The sequence below is a fragment of the Myodes glareolus genome, chromosome 1, assembly GCF_982192425.1.
Source record: "Myodes glareolus chromosome 1, mMyoGla1.1, whole genome shotgun sequence".
In the NCBI taxonomy this organism is placed as follows: domain Eukaryota; kingdom Metazoa; phylum Chordata; class Mammalia; order Rodentia; family Cricetidae; genus Myodes; species Myodes glareolus.
The window spans coordinates 123,421,522-123,438,602 of NC_142026.1; the positions used below are offsets into that span (position 1 = coordinate 123,421,522).

At 39.2% G+C, this 17,081-nt stretch overlaps 1 protein-coding gene across 3 annotated transcripts in view; it reads left to right on the forward strand.

Annotated features, from left to right (window-relative positions):
* Nucleotides 1-17,081, forward strand: part of Grm1 (glutamate metabotropic receptor 1) — a 401,569-nt gene that overhangs the window by 289,587 nt on the left and 94,901 nt on the right. For all 3 annotated transcript variants that reach the window (XM_085688524.2, XM_048425346.3, XM_048425345.3), the window contains one exon: nt 10,076-10,311. In XM_085688524.2, coding sequence (XP_085544650.2) covers nt 10,076-10,311 — 236 coding nt within the window. The remainder of the gene's footprint in view (nt 1-10,075; nt 10,312-17,081) is intronic.

The window sequence follows — 17,081 nt, forward strand, 5'->3', positions numbered from 1 at the left end:
TATCCATTCTTCCATTGAAGGGCATCTAGGTTGTTTCTAGGTTCTGGCTATTATAAATAATGCTGCTATGAACATAGTTGAACAAATGCTTTTGTAGTATGATTGGGCATCTCTTGGGTATATTCCCAAGAGTGGTATTGCTGGATCCTGGGGTAGGTTGATCCCTTAATTCCTGAGAAACCGCCACACTGATTTCCAAAGTGGTTTCACAAGTTTACATTCCCACCAACAATGGATGAGTGTACCCTTTACTCCAAATCCTCTCCAGCAAAGGCTATCATTAGTGTTTTTGATTTTAGCCATTCTGATAGGTGTAAGATGGTATCTCAGAGTTGTTTTGATTTGCATTTCCCTGATCGCTAAGGAGGCTGAGCATGACCTTAAGTGTCTTTTGGCCATTTGAACTTCTTCTGTTGAGAATTCTCTGTTCAGTTCAGTGCCCCATTTTTTAATTGGGTTAATTAGCATTTTAAAGTCTAGTTTCTTGAATTCTTTATATATTTTGGAGATCAGACCTTTGTCTGTTGCGGGGTTGGTAAGGATCTTCTCCCAGTCCATAGGTAGCCTTTTTGTCTTAATGACAGCGTCCTTTGCTTTACAGAAGCTTCTCAGTTTCAGGAGGTCCCATTTATTCAATGTTGCCCTTAATGTCTGTGCTGCTGGGGTTATACATAGAAAGTGGTCTCCTGTGCCCATGTGTTGTAGAGTACTTCCCACTTTCTCTTCTATCAGATTCAGTGTGTTCAGATTGATAATTTAGGTCTTTAATCCATTTGGACTTGAGTTTTGTGCATGGTGATAGATATGGATCTATTTTCATTCTTCCACAGGTTGACGTCCAGTTATGTCAATACCACTTGTTGAAGATGGTTTCTTTCTTCCATTGTATACTTTTAGCTCCCTTGTCGAAAATCAGGTGTTCATAGGTTTGTGGGTTAATATCTGGGTCTTCTATTCAATTCCATAGGTCAACTTCTTTGTTCTTATGCCAATACCAAGCTGTTTTCATTACTGTAGCTCTGTAATAGAGTTTGAAGTCAGGGATGGTAATGCCTCCAGAAGTTCCTTTATTGTATAAGATTGTTTTGGCTATCCTGGGTTTTTTGTTTTGCCATATAAATTTGATTATTGTTCTTTTAAGGTCTGTGAAGAATTTTGATGGGATTTTGATGGGGATTGCATTGAATCTATAGATTGCTCTTGGTAGAATTGCCATTTTTACTATGTTGATCCTCCCAATCCAAGAGCAAGGGAGATCCTTCCATTTTTTGGTATCCTCTTCAATTTCTTTCTTCAAAGACTTAAAGTTCTTGTCAAATAGATCTTTCACTTCCTTGGTTAGAGTTACCCCAAGATATTTTATGCTATTTGTGGCTATTGTGAAAGGTGATGATTCTCGGATTTCCCTCTCTGCTTCTTTATCCTTTGTGTATAGGAGGGAAACTAATTTTTTGGAGTTGATCTTATATCCTGCCACATTACTAAAGGTGTTTATCAGCTGTAGGAGTTCTTTGGTAGAGTTTTTGGGGTCGCTTATGTACACTATCATATCATCTGCAAATAACGAAAGTTTAACTTCTTCCTTTCCAATTCGAATCCCCTTGATTCCCTTATGTTGTCTTATTGCTATTGCTAGAACTTCAAGCACTATATTGAAGAGGTATGAAGAGAGTGGACAGCCTTGTCTTGTTCCTGATTTTAGTGGAATGGCTTTGAGTTTCTCTCCATTTAATTTGATGTTAGCTGTCGGCTTGGTGTATATTGCTTTTATTATATTTAGGTATGATCCTTGTATCGACAGTCTCTCCAACACCTTTATCATAAAGGGGTGTTGAATTTTGTCAAATGCTTTTTCAGCATCTAATGAAATGATCATGTGGTTTTTTTCTTTCAGTTTATTTATATGATGGATTACATTGATAGATTTGCATATGTTGAACCAGCCCTGCGTCTCTGGGATGAAGCCTACTTGATCATAATGGATAGTTTTTCTAATGTGTTCTTGGATTCGGTTTGCCAATATTTTATTGAAAATTTTTGCATCAATGTTCATGAGTGAGATTGGCCTGTAATTCTCTTTCTTGGTTGAGTCTTTGTGTGGTTTTGGTATCAGGGTAACTGTAGTTTCATAAAAAGAATTTGGCAACGACTCTTCTGTCTCTATATTGTGAAATACATTAAGGATTATAGGTATTAGCTCTTTTTGGAAGTTCTGGTAGAATTCTGCATTGAAACCATCTGGTCCAGGACTTTTTTTTGTTAGGGAGGTTTTTGATAACAGCTTCTAATTCGTCACGACTAACAGGTCTATTTAGATTGTTCACCTGTTCTTGGTTCAACTTTGGTATATGGTACTTATCTAAAAAAATGTCCATTTCTTTTACATTTTCCAATCTTGTGGCATACAGGCTTTTGTAGTAAGGTCTAATGATTCTCTGTTACCCATTAGGAGGCGAGGAGGGGAGGTGGGCTGAAAGGGAGAAGGAATGGGGGAGGGGAGAACTGTGGATTGAAGGTAAAATGAAATTAAAAATATAAATATAAAAAAAGGCCATGGAAAACTACTCAGACATAGCTCATTCACTCTCTACTTTCATCTTCAAAATCCTGGCTCCTCATTGCCCTTGCTGCCCATCGTCCCTTCCTCCATGTATGTCACATGCTTCTTCTACATATGACATTGTCAGTTGAGGCTTTGACTATTATTACAAATAGAACACTATTTCTATGTCATTATAAGGTCGGAAACACCTCGTTGCAAAACAACTCAGGGAGCCATCCAAAGTGCAACACCTCCCCCAAAATTAAAATTAAAAAACATATCCTGAAATTCCCCAAACATATCCTGTGATATAGGTGGGAAGCTACTTCTTATAATTTCTTCACAAAGTCGGGTGCTGTCTCTTTAATGTTGTCTCCTGAGAACTTGGAGCTTTCTTCAATCTAAAATATACCCATTGCCATTCTCTCACACGACTTTGGAACCTACTATTTGGCCTACAATGCACTGTAGTACTTCCTCTTTCTGCTTCTTTTAGACACAGTTTCTCTGTAACTTTGCCTGTCTTGGAACTAGCTCTTGTAGACCAGGCTGGTCTCAGACTCACAGAGATCCGCCTGCCTCTGCTTCCCAAGTGCTGAGATTAAAGGCACGTGTGTGCCACCACCTCCCAGCTCACTACGTAGTAATTCTTTAGATTTTTCACTTTACTATTTCTCTTCTTATCATCCTGAAGATATAGTTAAGTATCTGATTGTTATTACATGGTATTGCTAGTCTTTGAGCACAAGGATTTTTATATTTCTTAAGGTAGCTCTAGAGGGAGGTTAGAGAACTTCGGTTCCTTTTTATCTCGCTCTGTTAGGCAGGATTAAACCTAGGAGCAAGTTTTCTTCAGTACTGAGAGAAGACCTTCCTAAGTATTTTAACCAACCCCACAGAAGTATCTAGTTTTCTACTCTAGGAACTAAATTCTGCATTGCCTGGTGCCAGTCCTCCGAAGTCTTTTGGTTGGTTCTTTTCTCACCTTTGGAGTTTTTCTTACCATTCAGTTAAGCACAGTCTGGAGGGAGATGTAGTCCAGACTGCTCTCCTGGTAGCTCTGTTTTCTCCAGTGCTTTGTGTTGGGATATCTGACCAAATCGGATTGCCAGGCTTATGGCTCCTCCAAGCAAATCCATGGGGCTGAGATCATCCTTACCTTATTTTCTTGTGTCGTAGTTGGAGACCTCTAAGTACTAAATTCAAAAAATAAAAAAAATTATAGGAATTGAAGGTCTTATTTTTTTTGGTCATTGAATGAATGAATATTTATTTTGATAAAACTCAAGGGATTTGCATCTGTATAAATGATGGGTGCAAAAAAGCCACTACATCACCTTCATGAAATTTCCCATCACCTCACTTAAATTACATGGTGATACATTTCTTCAACTATTATGAATATACTTCATATTATAAGTTATAGAATCTTATGCTTGTTTGCATGTGAGTTCTATGTGTATGCATGTGTGTGTGTGTGTGTGTGTGTGTGTGTGTGTGTGTGTGTTGGCTTTTGTTCCTCAGACCTATTTCATCTAGCTTTTCTTAGACAAGGTCTCTTATTGGCCTGGAATTTGCTAAGTAGGCTAGGCTTGTTGTCCATCTAGCTCCAGGGGTCTCCTCTCTCCATTCCTCCAGGTCTGGGACTGCAGGCATGTACCACTACTCCCTTCCAGCTTTTTCCCCCATGATTTCTGGGCTTTCAGTTTGCTGACTGAGCTATTTCTCTAATCCTACAAATGTTTTGAAGATACTGTTTTATCCTCTTCTTTTTCTGATTTTTCTAGCTAAATTGACAAGCTGCAGGTTCAGTGAGAGGTCCTGTCTCAAAATGCTTAGAATACTTCACATGAGTTGTAATTTTAAGATTAAGAATACAGAGTTTGCCAGGCAGTGATAGCGCATACTTTTAATTCCAGCACTAAAGAGCAGAGGCAGAGGCAGGTAGATCTCTGAGTTCAAGGCCAGCCTGGTCTACAGAGCTAGTTCCAGGACATCCAGGGCTTCACAGAGAAAACGTGCTTCACAGTTGAAAACAAAAACTAGAGATTCAGAATAGAGCCATGTTTGGGGCTAGAGAGATGGCTCAGCTGTTGAGAACACTGCTCGTACAGAGGACCCAAGTTCAACTCCCAGCACCCACATGGCAGCTCACACCTGTCTGTAACTCCAGTAAGAGGACTTCTGACACCCTCTTAAATAAGAATAAATTATTAAAAATAATAGAATCCTTTGAATTCATAATACTTTGAAGAAAAATTGGTTTTCCATAAAATTGAAATATAAAACATAAATATATTTCCTAAAATAACTGTGTATTTAAGGAACATTAATATATTTTATAATTTATACCATTTGCTATCCATTTCTTGCAAAAGTAATATCTATGAACATTAGTGAAGTCACTAATGGAGTTTGAAGAAACAATATTTTCCTGTGATTAGTGTCAGAATTTGTTTGGTACAAGGAATCTCACAATTATTCAAGCTTCAAACATGAAGTTCTATGAGGAAGAGGAAAATGGTTTGGCGAGGAGAGGATAGCCTTTTGAAGAATTGCTGAATAAAGATATTGAGAACAAGGCCTGGGGAGAAAACTCAGTCAGCCAAGTGCTTGCCAAGTTGGCATGGTGACCTCAGTTTGATCCCCAGCACAAATATAAAAGAAGCCAGGTTCAACAGAAGGAGCCTATATCCCCAGCACCAAGGAAGCAGAGACTGAAGGTTCCCTGGAATTCACTGGCCAGCCAGCCTAGCCAAACCACAAGTCCCAGCTTCAGTGAGAGACCACACTTCAAAAATAAGTTAGGAAACTACTGGGGTAGACTCATAATGTCAACCTCCAGCACTCACATACAAACACACACATGTACACATGTGAATATAGATACACATAAAATAACTGAAGAGGGATAAGAACTGGGGGTTCTTGTACTTTTTGAGAAATCCTTAAGGCATTGGGTTTTCTGTTAGATAATAGCCCTCTTCCTCCACAATGTGCAGTTTTGTTTCCTGGTTCCAGGCAGGGAAAGGAACTCATAACTGGGAAGCAGATGATACAGCATGAGCTGCCAGAGGCTTTAAATGTGCCTCTCCGAATCCAGCAATGTCTGAGGTAGAGCCACCTCCCAGCAGGCTGGATGCACTCCCAACCCATGAGTGGTGACCAGGTGAGAGAAGTCACCTCAGGTCAAGTACAGTGCACACCAGGAGGCACGCTGCTGGCTCCCCGTGAAAGCATACTTCATAGAAACCATCCCCTCAAAATGTTGTCACCCAAATTCCCAACACAACAAAACAGGAAAATGACCTTGAACGTTCTCCGTAAAGTGTACTTGGCAAGGAATATACAGATAAAGTCAATTTAAGCATAAAAATGAAGAGTTACCTTACAAATGTTTCTAAGTAGATTATTTTATTTAAATTTTTTATATATTCTGGGAATTTTTGAGCACACCTTTAATCACAGATGAAGCATGTGGGTCTCTATGAGTTCAAAGCCAACCGAAGCTGTTTAATGATACCTAATGCTTAAAAAAATAGTCAATGACAATAAAAATTCCTTGCACATTACTGGAGACAGATTTAGGTTCTCATATACTATTCCGATCACACATTACTTAAGTAAATATTCACCAAGTAATCCTGCTTGAATGGTTTTGCTGCCACATTCCTTTATTGCTTTTATTTTATGAACTCTTAAATTTGACACCAGCTGTAAGTTTTGGAAGGGGTGCCATCTTTAGTAGGGGTGAAAACATTCAACTTGTGATCAAAGGATACAGGGCTCCAACTATCTAAATTCTACACTGATCCATGTTTACAGAGAATGCTTTGTTCCTAAGGTATGGGTGTCAAACTTTTTCTGCTTTTGGGATTAAAGATATTTTATTTTTACAAAAATGGAGCATAAAGCAAGAAAATGAGGGATTAAAAGAAGGGGAAGATACAGAGAAGGGAAAAGATGGAGATGGGGGAAGAAAGCAAAGAAAAACAATTTTCATTCATATGCTGCTTAAGATTATGATATTTCTTCAATAGATGGCCAGCTAAATAAAGCTCTCACAATATTAAATCTCGGAAGGTAACATGTCCAGACTAACCTCTACGTAAAAAAGTCATTCTTTTCTTTACAGTGCAATTCATTTTTATTTCAAATATTAACCATAGGCAGAAGTCCTTGATAGTCTAGCTGGTTTGGGTTTGCTCTGCTTTTGAACATGACATGAAGTATAGTTCAAATGTCCAGCTGTTGTCAATGTGGTTAAGATGTAACAGAATATATTTGAATGCGTGAATTTAAAAGTATTCCCATTGCCTTTCATCATGATTTGCACTTTCTTTCCAGCAGACAATTAATTAAATATGTATTTAAAGGCTATGCCTTTCTTAGTAGGTTGATCAAAAAGAAAGGTGATTAAGTCAATCTAATCTGTTCAATCAATTTGACTTTCTCTCATATTCAGTGATGGTGAGCAGAGCACTCCATCCCGGGCACTGTACTCTGGCCACTTAACCTGCTGGAGGAAGGGAGACCTTATGAGTAACAGGCAATAATATTTTGAGCCTATCTCGTGCTCCTCAGTCTGTAACTTTTATGCCCATCCCAACTTAGGCCACACTTCTCCTACTTCAGTTGTACTGACGACTCTCTCTACCTGAGACCACCAAAACCTCTCCCCACTATTAACCTGACTAATGCTGACTCTCAATACACACACACACACACACACACACACACACACACACACACACACACTATTATGTTTAACTTCCAAGCTCTCCCTCATAGTGATATTGACTACCTCTTTAACCTGATAGGATTTCTAAGCATTGTTAGCTATCTGTTCTTGTATTTAAATACGTTTTGTGTTTAAACTACCTTTAAGTCCATAATAGAATTGGTGATGCTAAGGCAGGCAGGAAATAATGTATCTTATTCTCAGTTGAAGTTGTATCTAAGCATCACGGTGAGTGTGATGTGAATGGAGTTGACGGAAAGGAATGTATACAGGACTGTGAAGTAGCTCTCTTAGCGGGGTTGGAGGCATGTCCACATAACTCTGGTCTGGTTCATCAACACTCTGCCTCAAATTCTCTTAAATTCAGGCACACATTTTCTGCACTGCTATCTGTCCGTCTGGACTTGAAACTTTAACTCACAGTGGTTCATTGGGGAGCGCTCTAGAGAGGAACTGAGCGAGTTAGCTCAGCTAATGAGAGAACACATCACATGCACTCAGTCTAGTTTTCTGCTCTGTGGAAAGTAAACAAGACACTTTTGTAGCATAGCCTATAGCATTATGTTCCACTAGTTTCAGGAGGCTATGCTATATCTATGTGTCTAGCGATAAATCTACTCTCTGGCCAAGGTGGTCTTAAGATGCCCTTTAACTCTGCTAAGCTTCCTCGGGGCAGGTCCAACTTCCCTTTACTTCACACATTTACTTTGACAAACCTATAGTTGTAAATTATTTTGTCTCTCCTTTGGGATGAAAATCTCCCAACTGCTTGCCAGTTTTTATAACCTTAGGATATCTTTCTTCTTGGGTCTGGGAGCCATCCCTTTGAAATGTATGCTGAATTTTGCTTCCTAGTTTCCGTGAGAAGTTATGAGACCAATTTATATAAGTGACAATAAACAAGCCCAGATGTCCTAGTCACCCAGACCAACCTCTCCACGATGTCTTGTCATATTTTTCCAATGTTTCTCCTGGCAGTTAAAAACCCACTTTCTTTCAGTTCAGTACCGCTGAGTTCAATGTTTTCCACATGCCATAATAACACTGACTAAAGCAAGCCTTTTGATGTGCTCAGTTTTGGGTACCTTTCAGGTCACATGCACACTTCAGTTTAATTGGTCCTACATCACTCATGGGAGATGTGAGTGCTCCAGACGGTGAACACATTTTAAAAGTCCAACCCTCTAGATAAAATGCCAGTGGCATCCATTTAGTACGTAGGAGGATCCTTTTCTATTTGGGAGTGGGATGGCTTTCCACGAATACTGTTATTGTGGAATAGCACTGAGCAAATACTCTGGCCACTTCCATAGGAGAGAAATGAAAAAACTATCCCAGGAGCAAACACTGATAAATTCATCTGTTACTTCATAACACACAACTCTAACAATGGTTTGAGTATAGTGCTGAGACCACATTTGTTGGGAGCACAGCAAGAAAGGCTTTGTACTCACAGATCTCCAGGGAGAATGGGAATGCTAAGAACACAGAATTGCCTTTCTGATGGGAAGGATGTACCTGTTCTTCCATCAAAAAGCTGGGATTTGAAAATGATTAATAACCCCATTATCTGTTTTTCTGTTGGGCTATATCAAACTCATACAACCAGGACTGAGAGTGGCTAGTAATCTAAATGATCCTTAGAGCCAAGGGGTCCTGCAAGCTTCCACAACCAGGACCAGAAATACTTAATAGTCTAAATGACCTTTACATTATCTGTAGAGCCAGAGGTCCTGCCCCAAGCACCCACATTCCCAATCTGAGGTGGCTTATAGCCAAAATGACGTCTATGCTATCTGTATGGCCAAGATCAGGCCAGACCCTTCTTTAGGTCCTTAAGCTAATACAGGTAGCCTGTCTCTAGCCCCATCTTGTTGGAAGAGATGACATATCCCCTGAGTCAAATTTCAATCTAAGTACACTTCCTTGTGCACCAGAGATTGTACTACACCAGGACACTGTTTTCCAAGTTGTGCTATGTTTAAATTAGTTGGGAATAAACCACGTGGCACCAGGCTCCCCAAAGTCTTGGTCCCAATTGATGAAGGCCGTCTGAACTGAGTATTTGTTCTCTCTCCTTCATGGTTCATTGAACCGAGTTTTCATTCTCTCCAGTTCACTGCCCTGACCACCTGCAGGATCCCCCTCACATGTTGAGTGCTTAGTATGAAGAATCTGAGCACTTGGGCTTTATTATCTCTCTGTGAGCAATCATTACAAGGTGATTATATTATTTAGCACTATGAGAACTAGACACGGGAGCCTGATTGCCTGGATTCAGTAAAACTTAAGGTAATTTCTGAAAATGTTTTATATCTGTTCCATGAAAGTAATTAATAGAACACTTTGACTAGGAAAGGATCAGTGAACTTTGGCTGTGGTTAGCAACACTATCATCACTGTTAACATCACTTTCTGTGTGCGAAGACACACGCGGGAACTTTGATGTTCACAACGTTCTCCTATCTAGCAAAGGGGAACTCCAAAGGGGTAGTGACAGTGGCTTAAAGTAGACTTTAACTTCATTGGGCGATGATGGCACACGACTTTAATCTCAGCACTCAGGAAGCAGAGGCAGGTGGACTCTGTGAGTTCGAGGCCAGATTGGTCTACAAAAGCTAGTTCCAGGACAGGCTCCAAAGCTACAGAGAAACCCTGTCTTGAAAAGAAAAAGCAGAAAAAAGAAAAATGTAGACTAATTTCTCTGACTTACTTTACTTGTAGATATTTCTGAATTCATTTGTGAGACATTGTCTTCTTCTCTCCTTACCCCAATCCCTGCATTGTTTCAGTGATGGCTGGGCAGACAGAGATGAAGTCATTGAAGGCTATGAGGTGGAAGCCAACGGAGGAATCACGATAAAGCTGCAGTCTCCAGAGGTCAGGTCGTTTGATGACTACTTCCTGAAGCTGAGGCTAGATACCAACACAAGGAATCCTTGGTTCCCCGAGTTCTGGCAACACCGCTTCCAGTGTCGTCTACCTGGACATCTCCTGGAAAACCCCAATTTTAAAAAAATCTGCACAGGTAACAAAGTAACAGCTCAATGTGGGTCATCTTCTCTACTTCTATTACAGGTTCCGAATGTGAATAAGTTGGGGTTCCAACGGGAGTGGGGAATGAAAGTTTAGCTCATACAATAGCTTAAATAAAGTAAACATATTTAGTCCACCTCCCACCATGGATTTATATTCCTGTATGTTAGGAAGACTAGTCTCTGGTGCAGCTATGAGAAAAAGAGAAAAAAACAAACAAACAAACAGCAAACAGAGCAGTCAGACATCCAGTATTTGAACTAGAGGAAAAGATGTTTTTGTACGCTCAGGTGATGGTGGCCACAGACACACATAAGCATCATTGATTTGGTTCTTTTCTCTGTGACTGCTTTAATACACAGGTCAGGGGAGGAGAGGGTTAAGTCATCTTGGGCCATACAATCAACATGATATTTGTGGATACAGGTGCCAAGAAAGTGCAATCTCACCTGTCTGCCAGAGGATGGCTTCAAGCTGGACAGTGGCTGCTGGAACACGGCTTGCTCGAGTCAGTAGGAAGGGTAGCATGTCTTTCCAAGGTGTTTAGGAGCCTGGTGGACCCTAAAGAATGATGTTTTTTCCTAAGGAGTTACTTAACTTACACTTATAACACTGGAACTATTATTTTAATTATCATTATTGAGTGGGGACATGGCTACTTCTTGTCATTTTCTAGTAAGAGCCATGATGCAAAAGTAAATAAATTGTCTTTGGTCTATCATAATGCCATTCCAAGCCATTTGATCACACTAATATGATATAGCATGAAGATTTGCCCACAGTGATAGATTTGTCTCTATTAAAGGTCTCATTTTTTGTTGCACGACAAAGATGTGGGTTTCCTGGATATAGGTTAGGAGATAGTTAGAACATCCTAGAAATTTATTATTCATTTCACTTGCATGTAAACACCCTGTGTATAGAAGCAATTGGAAAGAAAAGAGTATACTCTATAACTCCTGACCTTTAAGCATGTAATCTCTTAGGACATATCAAAGTGAAACAGATAAATAAACTAAGACAATGAATTTTTGCAAGATAGGGTAAGAAAATGTTTGTTGTATAGAATATTCTATTTTTCAATAATACTTAGATTTTCTGTAAGAAAAGTTTATAATGTCAATACATATAGAGTATGATATGTCTAGCTTGCTATTATTTAACAGAGTTCTGTGGGAGAATTGCTTGATATAGATCTGTTTCCCATCTAAGTTTTTAGGACATCTGCAATATGGCTAACAGGGAGATTAAGAAATATAGATTGTCTGCAAGGCAGGAGGAAGGGGTGGGTAGGTACTACACAGCAAACCTGTTTGCAACGCACACATTTTGACTTTTCCTCTCTCTGAAATAGACTTATAGAGGGTAAGAATTCCAAAAGTCCAATCAGTCTTCTCAATCTGACTCCTTATTTACAAAACCAAGATATTTAGAATGAGCAGTGGCAGTATTTCTCTATTTTTTCTGTAATAACCAGAAATAATGAAATTGGAGTTGTGTCTCTTCATCACCTAGCACAATGCCTTGACCATTTTCCTTGGCTTTTAATGAAATGTTACTTTTCATTGTTCTGTTTTCTATAAAACACATTCTTACTTAAACTATAATATTCGTGAAGACAGGTCTTGCATCTCTGAAGGCTTAGATAATTCTTCTTAAATAAATAATCCTTCGATTTGCATTTTCTTATAGTACAGAAAATGCTTTTCTTGAGAACTATTATTTTTATATGAAATATATTTCTTTCATGAAATAAATATTTAATAAGCACCTACTACTACTGCAAAGGGCTATAACTCAATTTAAGGAAATAGGCTGAAAAGAAAAGAAGGAAGAGGAACAAAAGTATGGAAGGAAGAGGAGGAAAGCAGCAGCAGCAGGGGTTGGGGCATGCTCATTGTTACCTGGTCGTAAGAGCCATGGAGAGGGTAAGAACCAACGGAATTGAAGGATTGCAATTTAGAAAGGATGAGTGGAGACAACCTTGCTGGGAAGATAACTACAGACACGAATGCATTGAGTGCCAGCATCCTAATGCTAGCAGGAGATTCCCTGGAAGAGGAAGGAGCACACAAAAGCTGACCCGGTAGAAGGGCAACGAGGCCAGTGCTGTTGGAGTCCGTAAGTGGACAAGCAGGGAGGAAAGGTGGAAGGACGTGCCTAATGAAGCCCCCTGAGAGTGCAGTTGAGGGTATGGGCACTGGGCTATGACAACTGCGGAAATATGGAGAGTGAGATTCACTTCTGAGGTGATCCTGAGTGAGATCCTGAATGGGCTAAAGGGATTGGCTGACACATTGTCAAGCATGACTCTGCTTTGAGGAGGCAGATGTCTCTGACCAAAACCTGCAAAGCTGACCGAAAGCTGGCAGCTTGGGATCATACAATAAAAGTGAATTGACTTGTAGCTGGCTTCTTCAGTCAGAAAATTAATTCAACAGTCACCCAAAGCACTAACTTATGAATACTTTAACATAACCAGGAAGATAATCACATTTGCATTTATGGAGTCTGTAAACTAGAACACACTGTAGAAAAGGGCTGGTCAATACAGCTTTCTGCAGTAATGGAAATCTGACTTTCTGCTGTCCACTAAGGTGGCCTCCAGTCACATGTGGCTACCGACAAATAACTGTGGCTTGTGAGATTGAGAGGCCAAGAATGTATTTCCTTTATGTCTAGCTAATTTAAATTGACACACAGTTAAGGCACCTGTAGCAGCTACATTTGACAGTGCTGATTAACAGTGTCAATATGGAACCTATTATATGACTCAGGCCTCTAGTTCCAACATTCAATTAGTTGAGGCAGGAGGATTGAGAGTTGAAGGCATCCTTGGCAAGACCTTGTCTTAAAAATATGACAAATCACCACGCGGGTTGGGGCACACCTTTAATTCCAGCCCTTGGGAGGCAGAGGCAGGTGAATCTCTGTGAGATTAAGGTCAACCTGGTCTACAAAGTAAATTCCAGGATAGCCAGAGAAACCTTGTCTAGAAAAACAAACAACAACAGCAACAACAAAACAACAACAAATAGAGGTTAGACAGTTCACTCAGCAGCTAAGACATTTCCTCTGCAGTCATGAAAACCAGAGTTCTGATCCCAGCACCCAAGAGACAAAATATTCACAATCTCAACTCTGAGTCATGGAGGGTGAGATCACTGAAGTTTTCTGGCTTCTAACTTAACTAAAAGAAAGCCCCAGGTTCAAGACCCTGCCTGGGTAGAAATAGGCAGAAAATTATGGAAGATGACAACTAGCAAAACTCTTTTGACCTCCACACAAATGAACAAAAAGAACAGATGTGCACACCAGCACATGCATGTGCATACATACACACACACACACACACACACACACACACACACACACAAATAAATATAAAACTAAGTGTTAGGGAGCTCAAGAGATGGGTCAGTAATTAAGAGGGCATAGTGCTTTTGTATAGGAACCACTTGTATCTCCAGCTTGTGCATGCACATGTATACACACACACACACACAATTTTAAAACAACAAACTTGAATCATAACAAATAAATTAATTTTTGAAACAAGACAAATTATCAATAATAACAAAAATATTGATAGGAAATAGGCAGCTGGTGAAGATTGTTCATATCGCATGAAATTATTGTCAGAGTTTGATCTCTATGTGAAAATAACATGAAAAATTACAGTGTCTGGACACAACACAAGGCTGGAGAATTTTATGATTTCAGCTAAGCTTTGATACATATTTCCACAAAGCATGAGATCCCGCAGGTCGCATGCAGCACTGTACAATTAACACTTGACTGTAAATGGGTCCCATCTTCAGCATTACCTCTGTGCACACTGGAATTCCTAAGTTGTGTAGCTTCACTGCTTTAGGTAAAATCCTCTTTATCTCAGGAACTACACAAATATTTGCTTTTGTTCTGTGAGGCCCGGGTGTAATGCTGTATCATTCCTCTGAAGAGGAAAAAAATACACTGAACTTTCCCTAGGCTGGGAGCTCTGTTCCTTAATAGAATTAAACTATTGTTCTGCCAGGGTCGTAGACTGCAAGGTTATAGAGAATATTCATCAGTTATCTACTTTTACAATACACCTTCAAAACAAGCCACCATTAAGGGTTGGTGACTTAAATAACAATGATTTGCTTAGTTCGTAAATCTAGGGTCAGCTGGGAGATTTTGCTGCTCTTGGCTGCTCATAGCTCATCTCCCAAGGCTGGAGACTGGCTAATCTCAGAGATCTTCCACTGAGGACTTGCCTCTTTATGATTTATACTATGTCTTTTCTGGAAGTGAGCTCAGGTGGTTTCAAAGCGTAGAAACTGGATTCTAAGAAGCAGAATAGGAGTAGGTTAAGGCTTGGACTTAAGACTAATAAATTAAAGGCTAATTGAGATTCAAGTAGTAGAGGAAAATTGGGTGTGGTGGGCCCCTCCTAAAATTCTCATTTGAGTTCTAAGCCAGACTATTTCAAAGAACAGATGCAGAGGAGGGTGCGAAGATATAACATTTTCCTCAACCCTGATCGACAGTCAGTTTCTTGGATGATTTTCAGAATTGTGAATTGACACTGGGACCAAACTTCCAAAAGGAAAAAGAGAAGTTACACACTAGAATACAATGGATGAAAACAAATTAGGACCTATCTCAGCTTATATGTGGTAGGAACTGAATTGGGCTAGTCTTCTCCGATCTCACTTGTGTGATAAGTAAATCCAAGTACAAAGTCACCATAACTGGAAAAATAATGATAAAGCAAACTTATCATAAAAAAGTACAGTCTAAACTCTAATGGCAGTCTCCAAGGGACTGTGGTACAACTCTGCCAGGAGTCTTGGAATTCTATTTTCCTAGATGCCCTACAGAGAATGGGAACAAGTTTAAAGCCTTTTATCAACCCCCATTTGCAATATAGGCAATAACTCCCTTCTTGTGGTCTCTTGAAGATCCAGTTTCTAAAGGTTCAGTTCCAATGAAATACCAATGTGTACTTAGAGGACACATCTACCCTGTAGCATAGGACTAGTCATCAATACCCTACAAGTCATGAATGGGTGAGCATTACCACCAGATAGTTTTATTATACCGTGGACAACAGACAATACAGTACAGTAAATTATAAGGCATTGTTCCCATTTGCTTCCAGTTGCTTCTCAGTAGAAATGAGAAATGAAGGAGAAAAATAAAATCAAAGTTGTGACTATAAATGGAGTAGATTTGAAGAGAGGCTGAAGACACAGTGAGCTCAGTAAACTTACGCACTTATGCACTGCCCTACCACAAAATTATATACGTGTTTCTAAGAGAGCCCAAGCTACCATGCTTTTAAGCTAGTAATTACATGTTTAGGGATCTTTTATAAGGGAACAATCTAAAAATAGTAACAGCAACAGCCAAGAAAAACCCCCTGTCTCATATTCATTGTTTTTTAATAAGGAAAATTGGAAGCATCCTAAATGTCCAACAATAAGATAAGAAAGGCTAAGTAATTATGGTGCTTTTATGGGAAAGAATATTGCAGAGCGAGCTATTAAATGGGGACCATAAAGACAAGCTGCAATATCAAAAGCATAGGAAGTGTAATCTTCCTGAATGTGAGATACTGAATCACATACACACTGTGATTATCACAAGGCAATAAAAATGGAAAAACACTGAGGGTCTCATGCAGGGCTGGTAGGAGTTGACTTTTGGAACATTTTATTTTCAAAAAGCCTGTGAACTACTCATTCTCCAGAATGAACTTTTGGAAAAATTAATTCCACTTCCGGGAAACAAAACACAAGAAAAATTTTGAAAATGGAAAAGAGTGAATTAGAAAAATTTTCTTGTTACTTCACTAAAGCATTTTGGTTAATGAGTTAATGGTCTAGAACCTCAATGTATACAAATGATGTGGAATGACTAAACTATATTATCTATATAAAAAATGTTACATAGCCACTGAAATTTTAATGGCAGAAATCTATAAATTTAAGAGAAATAGCAATGTTCGTGTTTAAAAAGCCATATGTAATATGTCAAATGTATGACTTAAAATTCTATAAAAAATAAAAATATTCCATAGTCTTACTGTATAGTTCCTACTGCCCTGAGATTCACTATGTCATTATGTAGAGAAGACTGGTCTCAAACTCATGGAGATCCACCTGCCTCTACTTTCTCAGTGCGGAGATTAGTGGTACTTGCTTCCACACCTGTCATTGCATTGCTTTTAAAATCAGAAAAAAAAATCAGAGCTTGTAGTAGTATATTATTTGTATTTTGATAAATAATCTTGCCTGAACCAGAGGTTAAGCTAAAACCAGTAGAGGTCAGGCAATGGTGACATACACCTCAATCCCAGGATTTGGGACACAGAGTCAGATGGATCTCTATGAGTTCAAGGACACCCTGGGCTACACAAGATCAATGCAGAAACAAATCCAAATGGTGATGATTACACCTTTAATCCCAGTCCTAAGGAGTCATAGACCTTTAATTCCAGCACTAGAAGGAATATAAAATAGGAGGAGAGAGAGGTTTAGTCAGCTTAGTTTGTGGTCAGTCTCCCAGCCTTGGCAGAGTTAAGACATCTATAGTGGCTTGGTTGTTTTGCTTTTCTGGTTTTGGGGTTGAACCCCAATTTCTGTCTCTAGGTTTTATTATTTATGCTACAAGAGCTTCTAGAGTAATGAAAAGTAAATATCTTTTAACACTGTGTACAGGTGATTAAGGATTGATTGTATATTTCCTCTAATTTCACATCTTTGGATGTAGTAA